Source organism: Mesoplodon mirus (genome assembly GCF_964341445.2).
Source record: "Mesoplodon mirus genome assembly, chromosome: 9".
NCBI lineage: Eukaryota > Metazoa > Chordata > Mammalia > Artiodactyla > Ziphiidae > Mesoplodon > Mesoplodon mirus.
The window spans coordinates 68,148,589-68,172,602 of NC_138985.1; the positions used below are offsets into that span (position 1 = coordinate 68,148,589).

At 44.1% G+C, this 24,014-nt stretch overlaps 1 protein-coding gene across 1 annotated transcript; it reads right to left on the reverse strand.

Annotated features, from left to right (window-relative positions):
* Nucleotides 1–20,928: 20,928 nt before the first annotated feature.
* Nucleotides 20,929–23,361, reverse strand: TRIL (TLR4 interactor with leucine rich repeats; the record flags this gene model as incomplete). The annotated part of the gene is made up of 1 exon (XM_082632783.1): nt 20,929–23,361. One exon carries the CDS (start codon nt 23,359–23,361, stop codon nt 20,929–20,931), a length of 2,433 nt encoding a protein of 810 aa, XP_082488909.1.
* Between the last annotated feature and the right edge of the window lie 653 nt (nt 23,362–24,014).

A 24,014-nucleotide genomic window follows, 5' to 3' on the forward strand; every position in this document is an offset into this window, starting at 1 on the left:
GCCTTTCATCGTGCCAAATGACAAGAGAGTCAGACTGGACATTTCCACAGGCTTTTGCCCTGAGGGAAGGTCGCTTGCACAAGCACAGCTGTGGCAGGAGCAGAACCCTCTGTGTGTCCTCCTTCCCCACCGGCCACCCCAGCGCAGGCCCCAGAACAGCTGGGGCACTGGAGGAAATCCCTCCTTTGACAGTGGCCAAGAAGCAGTGTGGGTAAAATATGAACACTGCTTAGTGCTATATTTCATACGAAATAAAAAGACAGTAAAATCCTTTGGCTGCTTTTTGTCTCCGGATGTCCTGAAACTTCTGGTCTCTTTGTGATGGAAAGAATCGCCCCCTGGGACTTACCTGGTTGGGCAGTGGTTGACAGTCTGCCTGCCGATGCTGGGGACATGGGTTCGTGCCCTGGTCCGGGAAGATCCCACATGCCGCAGAGCGGCTGGGCCCGTGAGCCATGGCCGCTGAGCCTGCGCGTCCGGAGCCTGTGCTCCGCAACGGGAGAGGCCACAGCAGTGAGAAGCCCGCGTACCGCAAAAAAAAAGAATCACCCCCTAATTGAGACAAGCCCTAAGAGAGTGTGCCACAAAATGCTGGTTCTCTCACCCCTGATAAGATAATACATTAAATTTTTATCATGTCTGCACATCTTAGAAAAAAATCTTTCATGGTGCTGAGAAGAGGGAAATGTCACAGGCATTGGCCAAGAAGCAAATGAGATGAAGCGGTAATGAAGATTTGAAGCTTAAGAGGTAACATCCATAAACAACAAGGTCCTACTATATAGCACAGCGACTATATTCAATATCCTGAGATAAACCACAATGTAAAGGAATATTAAATATATATATATATATATATATCTGAATCACTTTGCTGTACAGCAGAAATTAATACAACATTGTAAATCAACTAGACTTCAATAAAAAAGTTTTTAAAATAAAAAGTGTTTTTTAAAAAAGAGGCAGCACCTGGCACAAGGTCTTATAGAGAGGACACGTGCAAGATCTGGGGGGAGACCAAAAGGGAAATGGAGGGTCACCCTTTAGAGAAGGTTTCCCCTTCTACAGTAAGACCGCCCTCAATGCCAGGGCTATTCTAACCATCCTTTTGACACATACGTGATGGGGCCTACCTACCATATTACAAGTCTCATGATAGATAGCCATTCATGACACTGTTCTCAGATGCCATCCAAGCCCAAGGAAATGTTAGATGGTAATGTTGTAGTTACACACACACACACACACACACACACACACACACACACTAACCTATTGAGAGCAGCCAAAGCAAAAAGGGAGACTTTACTGGGAGACGCTAAGGGTTCCCAATGAAGGGCAATCAGGCTTCACAAGGGTCTGAAAACAGGAAGTGGATAGTCACTCCGAATCAAGGAAGTGACCTGCCTGGCTCTCCAGGGATGGGCATTCTCTGGTATCTGCTTCCCTCACCGTCTCTGATTCACGGCAAAATTCCTCCACCCCCTCACTTTCTACCTCTCTGGACACATGGCTGAAAATGGTGGCCCCAAACTCCAGAGCTCTGCCTTCTCCAATCTCCAGCTCAACCAAACAACCAGCCCACTTTCCAGTTCCTGGAGTAAGAGTCTACTGTGCCCAGCTTGGGGCATGAGTTGACCAGCCTTGTGGGGTCTCATAAATTAAGCATGATCCACACTCACAGTCCTTCATGTGGTATGGGAGGTCAGGACCAACTCTCCAAGAAAGCGGCTTGGTCTCAGCAGATACCTCAAAAGACATTTACTGCAGGTGAAAATGATGTGCTGCTAAATCAGAAATTTTTTCTAGCACCTTTGCCCTCTTTTTCATATCTCCTCTGTTCATCAGTTCTGTGTTGCACACTAGGATGTTGGGATCTGGATGAGAAAGGAAATAAAGTGAAGGAAGATAGCAATGACAAACCATTTTCACTTTAAGATTATCTGCGAAACAGAGATATCCAGACTGCCTGCAATGTTTTTTCTCACTTCACGCGCTTGAAATTCATATTGAAGCAGAAACATCAGTCAATTCTGCAAGTTCCACTTATGGCATGGAGGAGGGTAAAGGTGCCTTTTCCCCAGGAGTGGCCTTCCAGGCCACAACTCACAGGCGGAAGGCACTAACACGGGAGGCTATAAACTGCTCACAAAGGAAGAAAGACAGAGTGGAAAGGATAGGAGTGAAAAAGGATCTGAGGGCAGGAAAGCTGGTTCAAATTAATGAGACAATGCGAGCCTTGACATTCTTGATGGATGTCAGTGGTTAAGTGCTAGCCGGACCTTCTGAGGTTACAACCTCCATTCAAACCCCAGCCCAGGATGGCAACCTGAAACCCAAGGCCATGGGCAGCGAGCATCTGTGAGCCCGGCATGGATTAGTGCCGTGGCCTTGGGAGGCCCCTCCAGGCGGCTGCTTCCTCCCTGTGTACCAATTACCCCGCAAGCCAGGTGTGCTCTGGGGGGCGACAATAATACCAAGTAATTAAGACAAAATGTTCTTGGCTGTGTCTCAGGCATATTCCTTGCGACAAGAACAAAGGGTTAGTTGATGAACTAATTTTTGGTGGGGGAAGCAGCAGCATCTATTATTAAATGAATGCTTAGGATTTTTGTTTGTTTGTTTTTCAATAGCCTCATTATAATTTCAGTTCAGATACTGCAAAGCTCATGTTTCCTAATTTATTATCGCTTGCTACAGTCCTCTGGGATCCAGTAATTGAATTTTACTGGCGTCATTACCATATCCACAAACAAGCGAGTCTTCCTGAACTAAATCAGTCAAAGCCTGTTGGCTGGCCCACAGGAGATGTGTCCAGAGTGGGAGCTGATCTCAGCATAGAAAGGCGTGTATGTTTCTCTGGCCAGGGAGACTGGTTACTGCTGGGTGCCAGGGAGGCTGCATGTGGTCAGCTCTGAACATCTGCGGGAGAAGTAGGAGCAGAAGAAAAGAAAAATAGGAAAGGCTCCAAAGACCAGACCCCACAAATAACCAGGTTATTATCCCACTGCAGTCCAAAATAGATGAGCTTCTGAGAGGCGGGATCTACATACTTGGTTGAGAACCAGGAAATTCCACAAGGAGATGTTGAAATTCCATCTTAAAAAAAAAAAAGCAGATCGACAGCCTACATCCTCTCCTTTTTACATCCAAAACAGGAAAATAAAAATCATAACTTTAGATGCATTTTAGGGCTACATGGACACATGGTGACCATCTAAATAAATCCAGTCTCCTCATTTTACACAGGATGCTCAAAGGAAGAAAAAAAAAGAATTCTTATCTCAATGTGATATTTAAGATTTGTTTTTAAAAAACCCACGTCTTTCAAAGATTTACCTTCAAAAACTTAGGGCAGGACTTCCCTGGCAGCGCAGTGGTTAAGAACCCACCTGCGAATGCAGGGTACATGGGTTTGAACCCTGGTCCAGGAAGATCCCACATGCCATGGAGCAACTAAGCCCATGTGCCACAGCTACTGAGCCCATGTGCCACAACTACTGAAGCCTGGGCGCCCTAGAGCCTTAGAGCCTGTGCTCTGCAGCAAGAGAAGCCACCGCAATGAGAAGCCGGTGCACCAGAACTAGAAAAAGCCCGCGTGCAGCAACGAACACCAACGCAGCCAAAAATAAATAAATAAATTTATAAAAAACAAAAAACAAAAAGTTAGGGCAGCAGGGAGGCGGAGTGCAATGAATACAGACAGAAATCAACTGCTACTTGATGCCTATAAGCCCCTAGGCAAGTCGCTGAACTCTAAGGCTTGACTGCTTCATCTGGAAAATGGGAATAATCATATTATTGGCTTCTCTGAGGACTGACATAATGCATACAAGATATCTCACAAAGCATCCGGTGCTCAGTCTTAGTGAAATGTCATTCTACCTTGGCATTTGTTAAGGAAACAGATCACTTATCTTGAAAACACTGTACTACTAGGAAAATAAGTGGCTGAAAGGATAGGACTGTTTTGATGGACCTGCTCCTTCTCAAATAGTTTCCACTACATTTGAGAGCCCAGGAAAGGAGAAAGGACTCTCAGGTGAGCACCACCAAATTTATGAAGGCAGCAGGCAAAGACTTTGGATAATTTTGTCTGGGTGGCTGAAATACACACCACTGGGAGTTTGCAAAAGCTATGGGGACTTAGGTGCTCTGACCCACAGATCATATTTCAACTCAGATACCGCCTGTGTCTTCAAAAACATGACTATCGGGCTTCCCTGGTGGCGCAGTGGTTCAGAGTCCGCCTGCCGATGCAGGGGTCACGGATTCGTGCCCCGGTCCGGGAAGATCCCATATGCCGCGGAGCGGCTAGGCCCGTGAGCCATGGCCACTGAGCCTGCGCGTCCGGAGCCTGTGCTCTGCAACGGGAGAGGCCACAAGAGTGAGAGGCCCGCGTACCGCAAAAAAAAAAAAAAAAAAAAAAAAATGACTATCCCGATGCACAATTAGGGAATCCTACTACTTCTCCCCACAGGCTTCAGTCTCCCAGGTCCTGATTCTTTGTCAGAAGAAAAAAAGCAACTGCTCCACCATTTCCTCCCCTGTTTCCATGTCCCTTCCCTATATCATTTAAGTAATAATCAAGAAAAATACTCCCAACTAAATCAACCATCAACACGTTGAATTCTGTTAGGGGCTGAGCTGTGTCTCCCCCTTGACCCCAGAATTCAGATGTTGAACTCCTAACCCCCAGTACCTTAGAACGAGACGTCATCTGGAAATTGGGTCATCGCAGTTGTAATTACTGTTAAGATGAGGTCATATGGAAGTAGGGTAGGCTTTTACTTCAATATGACTGGTGTCCTCATAAAAGGGGGAAATTTAGACACAGGCAGAATGTCACACGAAGATTAAGGCAGAGATCAGGCTGATGCATATACAAGCTAAGGAAAACCCAAGATTGCCCAAAAACCATGAGCAGCTAGGAGATAGGTGTGGAGCTGATTTTCCCCACAGCCCTCAGAAGGAATCAACCCTGCTGACACCCTGATCTTGGACTTATAGTCTCCAGAACTATGAGAAAAGACATCTCTGTTGTTTAAGCCAGCCAGTCCATGGTACTTTGTAACAGCAGCCCTAGCAAACCAAAACACATGGCAACCCCTTTGTTCCAGAAATAAAGTCTCTTTTACCTCCTTAACCTTGTTCCAGGACCACTGTGACCTGAGCGCCTAGCGCCCTGCTACCCACACCCCCTTCTCCACAACAGCTTCATGGAACAGGCTTGGTGGTGTCTGTGAACTCAGCTCCCAAAGTGTGCCTCTAAACTCCAGGCCAGGAAGCAGTTAGTACCATGCTGGTGTAGGGGGTTGGGGGGAGACAGCACCAGCATCATCCAAGGTCACATCCCTCACCCCTGGTCTCCCCTCATCAGATGGCTATCCTAGCCTGAGAGATGATAACACAGATTACCCATGTTTTGCAGCCTTATTCAGCTCCCTTATAAGGGAAAACTATGCCCCTAGAACTCTTGCAAACTGGAGTAGCTATTATAAATCTGAGCTTGCAGATGAGAGACTGATGTCATCCTCTCTTTTCAGTAAAAATAGAAAAAAGTTAAAAGAGGGAAGAAAATGTAAGAAACCATCTCTAGCTCCCCACCCTCTCTCTCTTATCAACACACACACAGACACACACACCACCTATACACACAAATTCTTTTCCACTAGCTTGTGTCTCCTTTTATGGATGTGTATTCACAAGAATACAGATACTGGTTTCTGTCTCCTGGGGTAATGATGATAAATATGCCAAGATCAGCAGCTTCATCAGCCATGGAAGCTGCTCACTCTGGCAACTGCAGATAATCATTTACCTGGTGAGACTGGTTGCCTATATGTCAATTCATGCTTCACCATATCGCTGAAATGTCCCTTATCTCACAAAAACACTTGTCTTATTGTGTCTTTCTGGTGCACAAAGAAATTCATACATGATTGTTTTGCTTTGGATTTTTTAAAAAGTCTTAGTCATGATTTTGTGGGGGAAGAAGTTACTAAAAAACGGGGACTAGGTGGAAAAGAACATCAGTGTGTTGACAAAAATATTCTGTTCCACATCCTAGAAAGCAAAAACTCAGGCTTCAGTAGATCCAAAAGTCCTTCGATGGAAAATTCCTCCTAGCCTAACTCTCTTCTAATAGGACTAATGCTTAAAATTAAAAAAAAAAAAATCCACCAGCTTTTATTGAGAAACTACTATGTGAAATGCACCATGTTAGATGATAGGAATACCAACATAAATAAGACAATTCCAGATTTATTCTAAGCAACATGAAATCTGTACATAGTACACAAAAGGGAAGAAATGTATGTTAAATTTCCCAAATGTTCACTTTTTGAGAACTATGTTCCTACATTAAAGGTAGAAAAAGCAGAATCATATGGTACCCCGAGTCAAATATACCATCTTACAGCACCCATCAGTTTTCAACCACTGCTATATAAATGGACATTTGGATGGAATTACAGCTATTAAATGACTTGCCCTGATACACGAGTGTATATGACTTACGTGAACAGTCTGGCATGTGTGTCTCAGTGGGAAAGGTTGAATAGCTGCCTTGCAGCACTCATTAATAAGCAGGTAGCCAGGAACTCTACTTTAAGCTCGCCAGGCTCTGTGGAGACACAAAGAGAAATGCAAGATGGGACTTTTGTCCTAAGGGGGCTCACAAACCAGTGGAAAGAACAAACCTCACAGTATAAGACAGTGACCCACCCATGTCAAGACAGAAGGAAGCGTTTGTGGCTGTGAGATGGACTACATGTCTCTCATTAAATATTGACAGATGAATAATGTAACTCTGGGTATTGTCCTTGACGTATAGTACAGATTAAGAAAAATAGGCACAAATAAAGGCCAAACTACTTACAGATGATTTCTAAAGTGTTGTATTAGGGAAAAAAAGAAATGTTTGTAGTGAACCTTAAGAACAATCCCCTGATGTTGTATCAGTTGACCTGTGTGCATGCAAGGCCCCAGAGTGTCAGGATTGACAGCTAGGACTCGAGCCAGCGTGGCTTCCAATCAAGACTCAAACACCTCCCCACTCAGGGATCTTGGTCTGAATATATACCTTCTCTGTGCCTCCATCTCTTCACCTCTAATGAGAGGATAGTAATGGTACCTACCTCAGAGAGTTAATGTGAGGACTGAATGAATCAGTGTAGGGAAAGCTCTTAAAATAGTGCCTGAAACAAAACTAAATGCCCTCTGTCCCCAAATAGTCAATACTTGAGTCTTACATACTCACTTTATGCAACACTCACTTTATATCTTTACATACAGGAAATAATACAGATATAAAGCCATATAGCACAGGGAGATCAGCTTGGTGCTTTGTGACCACCTAGAGGGGTGGGATAGGGAGGGTGGGAGGGGGACGCAAGAGGGAGGAGGTATGGGGATATATATATATGTATAGCTGATTCACTTTGTTATAAAGCAGAAACTAACACCATTGTAAAGCGATTATACTCCAATAAAGATGTCAGAAAAAAAAAAAAAGGTTCAGACAGGAGAGTCTGGAAGGCAAAAAAAGGAGAGTGCATTGCATCTTAAACCAGACAGTTGTTGGATACTGGAGTTAGCTCTTAGAAAAGAGCTCAGTGAAAATAACTGAAGACGGAAGACTAAGTGCCTTTTGGATCTTGCCTAGTTGCTGTTACTGTGTAGCACTTTGGAAGAAAAATATTGTGAAAATTTACTAAATAGATAAAGCTTTGGCAATGCAAAAAAAAAAAAACAAAGATAAAAATCTCAAAGAGAGCATCTCCCTTCTGTAAGATATTCCACGTTGCCAGTTAATAATAGGCAATATTAAAACTAAGTGTTTTTATTTTCTCTGTGACAATGAGCTATTTTTTGTCTATCTAAAATTTTGAGATCTGGTGATTATTACACAGTATCAGGTTTGCACAATCCTTGCCAGGAGTGGGGCATCTGTGGATTATTCCACTAAACAAGAATCCTACTGTATATAATTCTTTGTGTTCCTCCTCCACCGGTTTGGTTTCAGGTTAAGTATTTGTTTAGAGTTCAATGTGAACAATAGAAAGGCATTGGCTTTTACAAGACAGGGCTTCCTCCTAAGCAAATGAAGTATATAGTAAAATGTCTAATTGAGAATTCATGATACCATGATTGATGATGTTCTCAAGTTGACACTGAAAACCCCAAACATAGGGCTTTAAAAAGTACACAACTCTTCACTCTCCTTCACTTGAACTCTTTCAGATGCTACCTGCATATAATCCAATTCATAGAGCTGTTCATTACAAATGAAATCTCACATTAATCTTATTTGGAAAGGCATCTCCATGCTTTACATAATGTTGGGGGGTTAAGAGTTAAGTAAAAATAAAACATATTCCTGGGTGCTAATTTGCATTATATTAACATAAATTATTACACAAACTTAAGAACATCCAGGTGTATAAAATCTCCAAAAACATGGTCTGTCAAATCAAGGAAATTTCTTATTTACTACACATAATAAATGCTTCTGAAAATAAACAATTTAAAAAATCAAGGTTAAACATGCTGTTTGACAAATAAACCTGCATATGACTGAATAAATTTGAAGTCTGTAGTACACTAATAGCAACAAGAAAATCCAAACTCAGCTCAAGTACTGACTTAGTTGACTCAGTTCCTCACTGGTATAGCCTAACAGAAGAAGAGTTGTATCCACTTCTGGGCATAAATACTATTTGTCTTGGTCTTGCGTATTCTTCTGACACGATGTCTAGCATTCATTTATAAGACTTATAAAGCTCAGAAGAAAAAAGCATGATAAAACAGCCTATTGTTTAAATATAAAGCAATCAATAAAACTAGACTCAGATGCCTAGATGTTGAAACTATTAGACAGACAACTAAGAATTAACATATTAAAAAATCTAGTGGAAAGTTACACAACATGCATGAACAGATATGGAATTACAACAGAGAGGGACATTTTTAAAAAGAAACCAGGGCTTCCCTGGTGGCGCAGTGGTTAAGAATCTGCCTGCCAATGCTGGAGACATGGGTTCGAGCCCTGGTCCGGGAAGATCCCACATGCCATGGAGCAACTAAGCCCATGTGCCACAACTACTGAAGCCCGCATGCCCTAGAGCCTGCACCCTGCAACAAGAGAAGCCACCGCAATGAGAAGTCTGCACACCACAGTGAAGAGTAGCCCCACTTGCCGCAACCAGAGAAAGCCCGTGTGCAGCAATGAAGACCCAGTGCAGACAAAAATACATACATACATACATACATACATACATTAATTAATTAATTTTAAAAAGCATTTATTAAAAAGAAACCAAAAAAAAAATGCTAGGAAAAAAAAAGGTACCAGGGATGAGTAATTCCTTGAAGGGCTAATTAGCAGACTAGAACCAGTTGGAAAAAGATTAGTAAACTTAAGGATAGGCCAATAGAGATTATCTAAACTGAATTACAAAGATTTTAAACGTGTAAAAGAAAAAGGAGTACAGAATATCCAAGAGGTACATAGGATAATAACAAGTGGTCTAACATACACGTAATTAGATTTCCAGGTAAAAGAGAGAAGGAAACCAGAGCAGAAGAAATATTTGAAAAACTATTTCAGATGGCTAAGAATTTCCTAAAACTACTGAAAGACAACCACAGATGCAAGAAGCTCAAAGAGACCTAAGCAGTTTGAACAATGTTTAAAACACATGGACACATCACAAGCACACTGCTGAAAGACAACTTAAAGAGAAAAGTCTTGAATGCAGCTAGAACAAAGACAGACATTATATAGAGAAACCAATGTAATTAGAGCAGACCCCTTGCCAAAAGCTAAGCAAGCTAGAAGACAATAGAGAAACATTTCTAAAGCATCGAAAGAAAAAAAAGTCAATGAAGAAATCTCTACACCCTCAAAGAAATATCTCAGAAAATAAAGACATTTTCTGAAAACAAAAGACAAGATAATTCATTGCCAACAGAACTACAAGAAATGTTAAAGGAAGCTCTTCAGGTAGAAGGAAACTGGGACTTACTCTCATAATTCTAGAGCACCAAAAATGATTTTTTTAAATGAGAATATATGTATGTATTATAACATATATAATGTTATATATAAGTACATATATTATTTTATATAAACATATATATAATTTCCCCCAAAGAAAACTGAACTGGCTATATTTTTAGCAAGGATAAAGAGAGACATTACATAATGCAAAGGGTTTGTTAGATAATAAGATAAAACAATCCAAAATAGAGCTTCAAAATACACAAAAACAATTGAGATAACTGAAAGGAGAAACAGACAAATCCACATCATATTGGAGACTTCAACATTTCTTTCTCAGTAATAGAGCAGATAGACAAAAGAATAAGCAACGAAATAGAAGAGCTGAACAATACTATCAACCAGCCGTATTTACTTTACATTTATTAGATACTTTACATAAAATAGCAGAATATATATTCTTTTCATGTGCACATGGAACGTTTATCAATATAGAAAATATTCTGGGCCATAAAACAAATTTCGACAAGTGTAAAAGAATTGAAATCTCTGACCACAAAGGAATCAAACTAGAAATCAACAACAGAATACCTGGAAAATCTCCAAATATTTGGAAATTAAACAACACACTTCTCAGGAGAAACCATAATGAAAATCAGAAAATATTTTCAGTTGAATCAATATTGAAATACAACATAACAAAATTTGTGGGGAAACTGATAGCCTTTATAGTACTAAATGACTATATTAGTAGAACAAAAAAGGTCACAATGATCTAAAGTTTTTACATTAACAAACTAGAAAAAGAAGAGATCCAAAACAAGGAGAAAGTTGAGAATGATGATGAAGGTAAGAGCATAAATCAATAAAACTGAAAAACAATAGTCAATGACATCAATAAAGTCAATGACATCAAAAGCTGACTCTTTGTAAAGATCAATAAAATTGACAAACCTTTAGCCAAACTGAAAAGAAGAGAGAAGACACAAATTTCCAACATCCAAAATGGAATAGGGGACATCACTATAGATTCTACTGATATTAAACGAATAATAAGAGAATAGTCTAAACAGCTTTATGCCAATAAATTTGATCATTTTGATGAGATGGGCAAATTCCTTGAAAGACAAATTACCAAAGCTTATTCAATAATATTAGATAATTCGTAGTTAAAAACCTTCCCACAGGGCTTCCCTGGTGGTGCAGTGGTTGAGAGTCCGCCTGCCAATGCAGGGGACACGGGTTCGTGCCCTGGTCCGGGAAGATCCCACATGCCGTGGAGCGGCTGGGCCCGTGAGCCATGGCTGCTGAGCCTGCGCGTCCGGAGCCTGTGCTCAGCAACGGGAGAGGCCACAACAGTGAGAAGCCCGCGTACCGCAAAAAACAAAAACAAAAACAAAAACAAAAAAACCTTCCCACAAAGAAAACTTCAGGCTAAGAGTGAACCACCAACATTTAAAGAAGAAATAATGCATATTCTACACAAGCTTTTCCAGAAAATATAAATGGAAGAAACAGTGCTCACTTTATGGAGCTAGCATTGCTCTGGCACCAAAACCAGACATAGACATTACAAGAAAAGAAAACTAGAGACAAATACTCATTATGTACTTAAATGAAAAAATTCTTCACAAAATATGGAGAAGTTGAAACTAGCAATACATAAAAATGATAACATATCATGACTAAGTGGGACTCATCCTAGAAATTTGTGATTGGTTCAACACTCAAATATCAATCAATGTTAATTCACCATATCCACAAACTAAAAAGGAAAATAATATGATCATTTCAATAATGGAGAAAAAGCAACTGACAAAACTCAACATACTTTCATGATAAAAACTCTCAGCAGGGCTTCCCTGGTGGCGCAGTGGTTGAGAGTCCGCCTGCCGATTCAAAGGACACGGGTTCGTGCCCCGGTCCTGGAGGATCCCACGTGCCGCGGAGCGGCTGGGCCCTTGAGCCATGGCCGCTGAGCCTGCGCGTCCGGAGCCTGTGCTCCGCAACGGGAGAGGCCACAGCGGTGAGAGGCCCGCGAACCCCCCCAAAAAAACAAAAAACCTCTCAGCAGGGCTTCCCTGGTGGCGCAGTGGTTGAGAGTCCGCCTGCCGATGCTGGGGACACGGGCTTGTGCCCCGATCCGGGAGGATCCCACGTGCCGCGGAGCGGCTGGGCCCGTGAGCCATGGTTGCTGAGCCTGCGCGTCCGGATCCTGCGTCTCAACGGGAGGGGCCACAGCAGTGAGAGGCCTGCGTATCACAAAAAAAGCAAAAAACAAATAACAAAAAACCTCTCAGGAAACTAACTTTCTCATTCTGATAAAGGGAATGTTAATATATAAAATCTTGAGCTGACATCATACTTAATCTCAACGATTGACTGTTTTCTCCCTAAGATTAGCAATGAGTCAAGAAAACCTTATCTCCCCACCTCTATTCAACATTGGGTTGCTGTTTCTTTTTTTTTTTTTGCGGTACGCGGGCCTCTCACTGATGTGGTCTCTCCCGTTGCTGAGCACAGGCTCTAGACGCGCAAGCTCAGCGGCCATGACTCATGGGCCCAGCCGCTCCACGGCATGTGGGATCTTTCCAGATAGGGGCACGAACCCGTGTCCCCTGTGTCGGCAGGCGGACTCCCAACCACTGCACCACCAGGGAAGTCCCTAGGTTGCTGTTTCTAACCAGCACAATAAGGCAAGAGAAAGTTATAAAAGGCAAAAGTAAAACTATCCTTTATCACAGATAATATGACGACATACATAAAATATCCAAAAGAACCTACTAAAAAGCTATTAGAACTAAGTAAGTTTAGCAAGTTCACAAGATACGTGGTCAATGTTTAAAAACGAAATTTAAAAAAAAATTTTTTTTTTTGCGGTACACAGGCCTCTCACTGCTGTGGCCTCACCCATTGTGGAGCACAGGCTCCGGATATGCAGGCCCAGTGGCTATGGCTCACGGGCCCAGCAGCTCCGTGGCATGTGGGATCCTCCCGGACTGGGGCACGAACCCGTGTCCCCTGCATCGGCAGGCGTACTCTCAACCACTGCGCCACCAGGGAAGCCCTAAAAACCAATTTTATTTCTATATGCTAGAAATGGACACCTGGGAATTGAAGTGCTAGAAATGGACACCTGGGAATTAAAGTTTTTAAAAAGTACCATTTACAAACGTATCAAAAATGTGAAATACTTAGAGATAGAGCTGACAATATAGGTGCAAGGTTTGCAGGCTGAAATTATAAAACATTTGTTAGAGAAATTTAAAAGAACGAAATGAATTGAGAGATATACTGTATTCACAGATCAAGAGTCAGTATTAAGATGTCAATTATCACCAGCTGATCTATAAATTTAAGGCAATCCAAATCAAAATCCCACCAGGCTTTTTAACTTTCATTGGTTGCAATAACAAGCTGATTCTAAAATTTTTATGGAAAATTAAAAAAGCTAAACAGCCAAAATCAGCTTTGATAAAGGAGAAAATTTGGATGATTCACACAACTTGATTTCGAGAAAATTTGGTATTGGCACAAAAACAGACATAGAGATCAACGGATCAGAATAGAGTTTCAAGAAACAGACCCACACATGGGGTCAACAGATTGTTTTCAACAAAGTTGCAGAGATTTTTCAATAGAGAAAGTATTGTTTCTTCAACAAAAGTTGCTGGACCAGTAGATATACCAATGCAAAAAAAAAAAAAAGTTAACTTTGCTGGATTCATACCTCACACCATATAAAAATCAATTTGAAATGGATTATAGTCCTAAATGTAAAGAAAAACACCACTAGGAAAATGAAAAGGTAAACCATAGACTGGGAGAAAATATTTGCATAACATATATTTGACAAGGGACTTGTATCCAACACACACAAAATATTCTTATAACCTCATAAGAATACAAAGAACCCAATAAAAAACAAAAGATTTGAACAAACACTTCACCAAAGATACACAAATGGCAAATACTTACATGAAAAGATTCTCAATATCATCAGTCATTAGGGAAATACAAATTAAACCAAATAAAGTAATACTACACACCTAATAGAATGGCTTTATTGAAACAGGGAAAAACCAAGTGCTGGCAAGTGTGTAAAACAATGTGAAATTTCATATACTGCTGGTGGGAATGCAAAATGGTAGGGCAACTTTGGAAAACAGTTTGGCAGTTTTTTAAAAAGTTAAACACACACTTACCAAACATCCTAGCAATCCCACTCCTAGGAATCTACTAAAGAGAAATGAAACACATTTCCATACAAAGACTTGTATGCAAACGTTTTAGCTGCTTTGTTCATAACAGCACCAAATGAAAACAACTCAAATATCCATTAATTGGCAAATAGATAAACAAAGTGTGGTACATCCACACAATGGAATACTACTCAGCAGCGGAAAGGAATGAACTTGATTCACACAATAAAATGGATGCATCTTAAAGCATTATGATGAAGGGAAAAGGCAGACACAAAATGCAACATACCGTATGGTTGCATATATATGCAATTATAGAACAGGCAAAACTATAGGGACAGAAATCAAATCTGTAATTGCCCATGGCTGGAGTCAGGGGGAAGGGGATTGACTACAAAGGAACTTTTTGTGTTGATGGAAATGCTTTATATCTTAATTGGGGTGGTAGCTATATGACTGTATGCATTTGTGCAAACTAATGGAACTGTACACTCAAAAAGGGTAAATTCAACTCTACGTAAATTACACCTCAATAAACCTTACTTTAAAAAAAGAAAACAAAATTGAAAAATGGAAAGAGAGGGAAAGAAAGAAAAAAAGAGAGAATAACATGACAACTAAGTTCAATGCATGATTCTACATTGATCCAAGGGGATAATAGCTAAGAAGGGCATTATTATGACAATTGACACATTTTGAATATGGAATGTAGACTTTACAATAGCATTTTATTAGTGTTAAATTTTCTGATCTTGATAATTGTACTATGGTTATAATGAGTGACACCAACAAGGTATAAGAAAGAACAGCCTAAGCAGAATTAAGCACAAGGCAAAAACAAACAGAAATTGGTGTGTGTGTGTCCAGCAATCACAATAGAAATAGAAAAAGCATACAACCAAACAAGGTGTGTGAAGGCACTAAGAACACATAAATGAGATCTTCCAAGAAGCAAACTATATTCTTCTCAGAGCAAGTCACCCTTTTCCTTGGTACAAAGAGTGTCAGAAAGTCTTTCAAAAGAGATGGGAAGCAGAGGTCAACATCTTCTGAAAAGTGGTTCCACAGCAGGTGGGGTCAGGGATATACTTAGCCCAGGGATGTACTTAGCCCTTTTTTCTTTGTGGAGCCCTTCCTGAGAATTGGGGAAGTAGTAAGTGTGCAAAGGTGAGAAAAGACACACAAATAGGTACAGTTTAAATGTATGATAAGCAGTCCCAAAGAAGAAATATAGAGATTCTGCACATGTAGCAAGGGAGCAAAACACTTCAGAGAGAATAACTAGAAAATATCAAACTAAAATTGTTTAAAAAGAAACCCTTTCCACTTCCAGTCTCAACACACACACCCAAAGCCACCATCATCAACAATACAACCACATGATGTGATTACCATTTAAAAGACAAAAGATTGCTAAAAATAAAACTACTATAGGATCCAGCTACCCACTTCTGGGTATTTATTCAAAGAAAACAAAAACACTAACTTGAAAAGATACCTGCACCCCCAATATTCATGGCAGCATTATTTACAGTAGCCAAGATATGGGAACAACCTAAGTCTCCATCGACAGATTAATGGATAAAGAAGATGTGGTATATATACATATATATATATATATATATATATATATATATATGTATATATATATATATATATATATACATACACACAATGGAATATTACTTAGCCATAAAAAGAAGGGAATCTTCTTAGTGCCACATCTTTTGCATTTTCCTGCTTTCTGTCGGCGATTTTGCTGTTTAAAAGGGCTCCCAAGCACAGTGAAAAAGTAAAAGTGCTGGCTAGTGTCCCTAGGTGCAGAAAGGCTGTGACGTGTCAGGGGGAAAACACATAAGTTAGATACACTTCCTTCAGGCACAAGTTATGGTGCTGTTGGGCATGAGTTCAATGTTAATAAATTAATGATATATATTAAATAAGGTGTCTCTAAACAGAAACACACATAAAATAAGGGTATATATTTATAGGTTGATGAAAATGTTGTGACCAGAGGCTCATAGGAACCTAACCCTGAATTTCTCCTGGGAGCAATGGTTCAGTATTTGCTAATTCAATGTTTGCTGTGACGTTATACAACATAACTTCTGTGAATATGGAGAACTGACTGTTAGAAGGACACATATCCAACTCACAGTGGTAGTTACTTTAGAAGACAGAGTGTAGGGAAGGAAATCAGGGGATTTGTCAATAAAGACATTTATTAAGGCTGAAAACAAACACTGCAAAATGTTCACTGTCATTGAGTGGTGCTAATATGGGTGTTTGTTATTATTTGCACTCAGTTTAATTTCCTAAAATAAAAATCCTTAGAAAGACACCACAATTGAGAAAGAAAGGAATAAGAGGGTGTTCACCATTAAAAGTATGTCTGCACATGCTACAGTGTACATATACTAAGAGTTAAGTATACAGTCAGCAGTAGGGTAAGCATTACTTCATCAAAAACTGTAACTTGGAAAGGTGAATAATTGCTCCTTGGCTACAGCTGGTCTAAACATACAACAGGGCTGCCTGCCTCAGCATTAACTATGGCGCAGAGCTAGCATTTATAAAACTTTGGTGAGTTTGAAAGAAATGTTATGAAGTTACACAGCCAGGAGATGCTGTTGCTTGCAATGTTGGCACATGACAATTTATCTGTCTAGTGTCCAATGCCAGTTCACAGCCAAATTACAAAGCCACGTTTCTGTGTCCATACGGAATCACATTGCCTGGAGCTTAAAATCTCTCAAACATATGTAATGGGATATTTTGGTAGTCTGCCTCAAGATAAAGCAACCAGGTTTCAGGAAGCTACATTTTTTCCTAATTATTTCAGGAGTCAATATAAGTAAGTATAATCTCCAAATACTTCAGTCTCCCGTGCAAAATGAAAAGAACACTATTTGCCACATGACTGAGAAGGATTAAGTGACCTGAAATCCCTCGGAAAAAAGCACTTGTGTGTGCAAAGTATCCTTCTGAGTAAACTAAGAGTAAAAGGACACTTGGAAATGTTATCACTAAGTTAACAGGAAGAGGGGCCCTATGTAAGCAAGACCATTTACGCAGCCTTAGTTCCGATCTAAAGGATGAATTAACTTACGCCAACAGTTTACTAAACATAGGAAAGTTTGCTTAAGTAGTAGCATATTCACTTCTTTTTTTTAAGTAATGAGAAAGTATTTCAAGAGCTATCCTTCCACACTAAATTATAGAAGAGCCTCAATTAAACAAAACAAGGGGAAGGGAGAGTCACTGTAATCTCATTACATGAATCTTCTAATTGGTTAGGGCAGAATGCCTTGTCCATGAAACTTCTAAAATGTATCATACAACTGTCATGCTACCAATAATACATCTAATATTTATTGAACACTTGTCCTGTAACCGGTACTAACGCTTTTTACCCATTTATTCCTTAAAATTGCACTATGGAGTCAGGACCCAGGATTCCCATTTTACTGCTGCAGAAGCTAAGGCACAAAGAGATTAAGTAAATGGAAAGAATGCAACCTCAGACTACTTAAAATTCTTTCACCACTTTAAAATCATTCTGACTTTTAGTGATGTTATAATTCTCTGAGATGATGAAGATATGAGGCTGGGTAGGAATCTGTCTTCATCCCGGGTCATGGTCTGGAATTTTGAATACATTTCTGGCATAAGAATGCTTCATTATCACTTATCCCCAACTCTCAGAGGCAAAGGGGGGAGTGGTTAAGCACAAACACCAGGTAATCCAGTGTCTATTGTAATAGTTTCTTAATATACAGTAGCTGCCCATGTTACTGTACTTCTGGTGAAAACCAGGTGTTTGGCCAATCAGTGAAGGTGGTCTGATCACACGCTAATTATTACCTGGCAGCATCACAAAATGATCTGCCCTCATGAAAGCAATAATCTTACTGGCTGAGCCGAGGACCCCAACACATTCCAGACTGTGTCAATGGCTCTTTAACTGAACACTCCTACCTCTTACAAAGTTTATTCTATTTTTCTTTAGGAATTTTATTTTTCATGTACTTCGTAATGGCAAAGATGGCCTCCAGTTCAAGGTGATTCCTTCTCATTGACCATGAGAGTCAAAGGGCTTGACTTCTAATTCACTGTCCTTTAAACAGCTGAATCCTGCTGAGACCCATCATTTTGCTGTCACTGGTGTTGTAACAGCATTTTCACACCACAGCTGACCACCTGCTTTTAGAGTCATCTCATTGTTTCTTTGGCTAGAAGGTCACACAGCATTTCTTAAAAATTATGTCCACGCTCTACTGTAGAAATGGAAATTAAATGAGTGAAAGAGGAAAGACTTCCAGCTTATGTTTCATCTTCATTGATGAAAACTGCTGTAGAAAAATGCAGTGTACCATCACAAAGGGTATAAAATATTTGGAAACTCCAACAAGAAAACATCTCCATTAGTAAGTGGGTTTATTGACATAACTGAACATAACAATGTATAACATTTATTCATTTCCCACTGAAAGACTTTCCAGTGAAAGTGTTTTTACATGGATTTAGGCATTAAGCATTTTCAGTGATTTTTGCAGTTGAAAGGGTAGGTGGTGGGAAGAACCAGAGGTCTTTTTCAGACTTTCAACGGGACTCACTTTATTACACTACTGTGTAAAAGCAAGAGCTAAGAAATGCAATTGCTCTCTGAATGAAAAAGCTAGGAGCACAAAAGGGGCAAGATAACCAAAAGGTTGCAAATAAGAGCAAACAACTACACTTCTCCCAAGTACCAATACGCTTGGAATCTGAAGCAAGCCCTGGCAGCAAACTAAGAATAACAGTCTATTTCCTGTGGTTTATTAAGTTTGGACCCCACAGATAAGACTGCCAGAAAAACAGATGTACTTTAAGTGGTCTGGACATTTACTCATCTGAACATAAACAAAGATCAGCTCATTTAAATCCCTGTGTCCCTAGTCAGCTGTTGGGACAACGGCAGGCCTGGCTCAGTGGAGGCCAAACATAAAAGGAATGGAATGGGGTTGAAGGATCCCTGGACTATGATAGATTCCCTGAGTCTTCAGGACCCTCGGGGGCTTAAGGCCCTAAACAGAAGATTCACTGTTAGCCTTAGCACCTTTGCAGTGGCCTCCCCGGCACCCCACTGCCAATGAATCTATAACCACGGTGAATACAACCATCCTGTACATCTTCCAAGTGACTGCGTTTTTTGACCACACACAAAATTATTAATGTAAACCAAAGCACTACATTTAGTGATAAACATCTACTTCATAAATATCAGGGAATGAAAGTATCCCAATAGCTGAAAACAACTGAACAAATAAAGGAGCCTAACCCTAAGTTTAAAACAAAAACATTTAAAAGAAATACTGCAATTATTAACTAAAAGATTTAATAACATGGAAAAAAACACTGGGTAATGGAGGGGTTCATTTGCAAAATATACAATTATTTCACAGTGAGGTTTAAGTACTCATAATCTTCTGGTTTTAGTAGAAACACAACCACCGATGTACATTTTTTCACATTTCCCCCCCTACTCTTTCATATAAAGACAATAACATGATCAAACATTATACTATCAATTGCAAGTCACCTTTTGCTCACTTCCTATTAGGAAATTACCTTGATCACTTAACTGTGCAAGAGAAGTAGGGCACAGTCGACTGCGTGTCACTGATGAAAACGTGAGAAGTACCACATCACATTTATTCCAATCTGGACAGGTTGTCAGAGATGTGGTGAGTGAACTAGAACACTGCCATTCCCTATGGGGTCATCGGTTATGTACACGTTACATTCTTCTATCGAGTCTGGCATTGACATTTCCTTTTCCACATATAGGTTTAAAAAAATAAAATTAAAAGGCCACAGGAGCAACCCTGACAGAGAAGTCTTGCATGCAGCCTTCTCCTGAGAAACTATGTAATCTTAGTTAACCCCAAGGTCAGCCAAAGTTTTTGTGGTGTTAATGTTAAAAGGAAAATAGTTGAACTGCCCGGCTCAACTAAAATAGTCCTTGAGTTTATTGGTCAGTTTGTTAAATGTTAGAGCTCTTCACATTGTTGAAAAAAAAATAGCGTCTCTAATTATTTAAACATTAAGTTTTCCTGAATGTTCTATCAACCAACAAAGAGTTCCTCCGCGAGTGTGTTAAACTTTACCACCTGTTTAGAACATCACCCTTCTTGGCAGAGACCACCAGGCCAGTGGAGTCAGTTGCCAAGCCTCCTTTGTAATGGTAATAAGTTCTTTTTTCCTTAAATAGAAACAAAACTCCTCTGTTTGACACTGAAACAAACACAAAAAAGCATGCATCCAAATCTCTTTCTGGTCACGTAGGGAGCAAGGAGCACCCTTTCTATCCCAAAGGGGGTCAGCCTACTACTGCATTACAATGCCAAAAAAAAAAAAAATCCATTCTCATAGCTGCACCAATGTCTGCACGTTAAGAAGGCCTCCCACCTCTGGGCCCCACCATCCATTTGTCTCCTACTCTTGCTCTTGACCACCAATACCATCCATTTACTTCACGAGTGAGCACTGGGATTGGAAGGTGGTGCAGAATTAGCCATCTGTCCCCTCTGGCGTCTCTGACAAGCGCACAAAAGGGGGAAAAGAGAAGGTCGGATAAAATGAGATCTTCCCCTGAGGTGGGCTGCGGGGGCCCGCGGAGAGGTGGCTCCTCTCCTCAAGGCCAGTGAGATGGTCTCCACACCCCTGGAGGCCCGGATCTACCTAGTCGGCAAATCGCTGCAGGAGATGGTCCTCCCGCCTCAGGCTGCCGCCCGCGCCGCCGCCCCCGCTGTCCATGAAGCGGTCGCACGGGAACTCGATGAGGTCCGCCTCGCTGAGCGCGCACACGGTGGTGCGTGGCCGGTGCGACTGGAAGCCAGAGAAGTCGGCAGACACACCGGTGCCCATGGAGCGCAGGGGCCGTCGGGTAGAGTACATGTGGCGAACGTGGACGGGAGCCCCGCCCTTCCGCCTGGCCCGCAGCTTCTTACGCAGCCAGCGCGACGCCCAGGCCGCCAAGGCCAGGAGTACCAGCAGTGCGTTGACGGCCAGTAGGGCCAAGGTCAGCAGTTGGTAGTCGACGCTGCTCCGGCTCCCAGGCTCCGGCAGGGTGACCAGCCCCGCGCAGTGGTCCCGGGGAGCCACCGGGCAGACCCGGCCGCCTAGCACGCCCTCCACGCACACCAGGTAGGGGGTGTCTCCCCGCAGCTCGCGAAGCGTGGCCGAGTCGCTGCGCTCAGGCAGGTAGACGAAGCGGTGGAATTTAGGCTGCTGGCCAAAGCGGTCGAAGAGTAGGCGGAAGCGCGCGCCGCCCAGCGGCCGGGGACTGCGGTGCTCGCGCACCGCCCAGCGCACCACGGCGCTGTTGGCGCCCACTGCTTCTACGGTCAGGTTGCACAGGATGAACTTGTTGAAGTCACACGGGTCGGATACCAGCGGCGGCAGGCCGACCCCGCCGTCGGACTGGGCGGTGCTCTCCTGTTGCTGCGCAGCCAGGTGCTGCTTCGCCGCGCGCTGCCAGGGGTCGCCGGCTGGCGCAGAGCCCAGCGTGGCCGTCGGGGTGGGCTCCGTGTGGGCACGATCCGACGGAGTCGGACGTCCCCGCTCAGGCTTCTCGAGGAGGTCCAGGGGGTGTGGCGCCGGGCCCGCGGCAGCAGCGGCGTTGGAGCTCGGCTGCTGGAGGCCCGGGCCCCGCCGGCTCAGCCTTAGGGCGCTGCGGTTACTCAAAAGCTCCCTGGCGGCCCCATCCCAGGCCACCCCTGGCAGAAATCGACCCCTTTGCTGTGGCTGTGGCAGCGGCGGCGGCTCCTCCGCGAGGGCACCTGCAGGGGGCGCCACCTCCTCCCCCGGGGCTGTGGGTAGGGCATGCCGCTTGCTCTCGGCAGTCGGGGAAACCGAGGGTGAGGGATCTGTGCAAGACCCGTTCTGCAGTTGCTGGTCATCCAGGTAATCCAGGTACTTGCCCCGCAGGGCCGGAGGGTGGCGACACTGCACGAAGACGGTGAGGAGCCGGCCCTGCGAGTGCCAGTCACCCATCCAGCGCTTCAGGTCCCTCAGCCGGCAGTCGCAGGTCCAGCCGTTGCCGTCTAGATCCAACCGATAGAGGGCTGGGCTGGAGGCGAAGATGTCCCCCGAGAGAGCACTGAGCGCATTGTCGCGCAAGCTGAGCTCGCGCAGCCGGCCCAGGTGGCCAAAGATAGTGGGGTGCAGAGCGGACAGCTCATTGCCGCTCAGGTCCAGCGCCTCCAGGCTGTTCAGAGGCTCCAGCAGCGCCACGGGCAGCTGGCTCAGCCGATTGCCCTCCAGGCGCAGCTCGCGCAAGGCCTCCAACCCCCAAAAAGCCTCGGGCGCGAGGTGCGTGAGCTGGTTGCCCCTGAGCGAGAGTAGGCCAAGGCGCGGCAGGTGCTGGAAGACGCGCGGCCCGAGGTGCTGCAGGCTGTTGGCCGAGAGGATGAGGGTGGAGAGGGAGCGCAGCGGTGCGAAGGTGGCCGCGTGGCGTAGGGAGGGCTGCAGCTCGTTGGCAGAGAGGTTGAGGAAGCGCAGCTTCCCCAGATGGGCGAAGGCGTTCTTGCCCAGAAAACGGATCCGGTTGGACTCCAGATGTAGGTAGAGCAAGTTACCCAAGGGGGCAAAGACGGCGTCCGGCAGCGCCCCCAGGGCGTTCCCGTCCAGCCGCAGCTTGACCAGGCTCTCCAGTCCCTCGAAGGAGCCGCGGCTGAGGCGGCTGATCTCGTTCCCGTTGGCGTAGAAGATGCGCAGCTTGCGCAGCGGCGCCAGCGTGCCCGGGGCGAGCGCCTGCAGGAGGTTGTTGCCCAGGTAGAGCTCCTCCAGCCGCGAGAGCTTCTCGAAGGTCTTGGGGTGCAGAGAACGTATCTGGTTGTACTGCAGGTCCAGCCGTCTGAGCTGACCCAGGCGGTGGAAGTCGAAGGCCGTGATGTTGGTTATGAAGTTGCCGCCGAGGCTGTAGGTGAGCACGTCCTGCGGGCTCGGCAGCGAGCTGGTCTTGGGCACGGCCCGGAGCCCCCTGTTGGTGCACAGGAGGTGCTGGGGGTGCTGGCAGTCGCAGCGCTCCGGACACACCGGCTGGGCCCGCGGCGGGAGCGCAAGGCAGCCGCACACCACGAGCAGGAAGCGCAAGGCGCGGGCAGCCTCCATCGCCGCCCGCCCTGCGTTCTGCGGCCGAATCGTCCTCTTGGCCCGCCGGCTCTGTGTCTCCTCTGCATTCCCCTTGGCCTGGCCAGAGTCGCTAAATGGCCTCTTTCGGACTTAGCAGCGCCGTCCAGCCCCTCCTCCGCCCTTTGTCCGGTGGCTGGCCCGGGGCTCTGCAGGCGGGCTTTGCCTGGCCAAGTCAGGCGGCGCAGGGCGCTCCGCGAGCTCTGGGTGCTACTTGTTGCATTTTTGCAGAACTTTCTCCGGGTGCGCGACGGGGGCGGGGGGGGGCGTGGAGGGAGGGAGCAAGACCTGAGCTTTTTGTTTGCAGCTTGAGTCCGGAGAGCTGGATTCCCTGGCACGGATTCTCCCCGCCAGCGGATTCCCCAGCTGCAGGCGGGAGCCCTTCCAAGAGCTCCTCCGGGCGCGGCTTGGCTGCTGCGCCGGGGCGTCTCGGCCCCCGCAGCCCGCGCCTCCTCGCTCCTAGTCCGGGACCGGTAGCGCGGCCTGGGTGGAACAGCCCCGGCAGGAGCCGGGGGTGTGCAGGCTGAGTCCGGAAGGGACCCAAGTCTGCGAGTGGCGAGCAAACCGGGCGGAAATTCGTTCTTCCCACACTCTGCCCCCCTGGGGATGCAGGCGGGTGGGGGGAGGAGATGGCG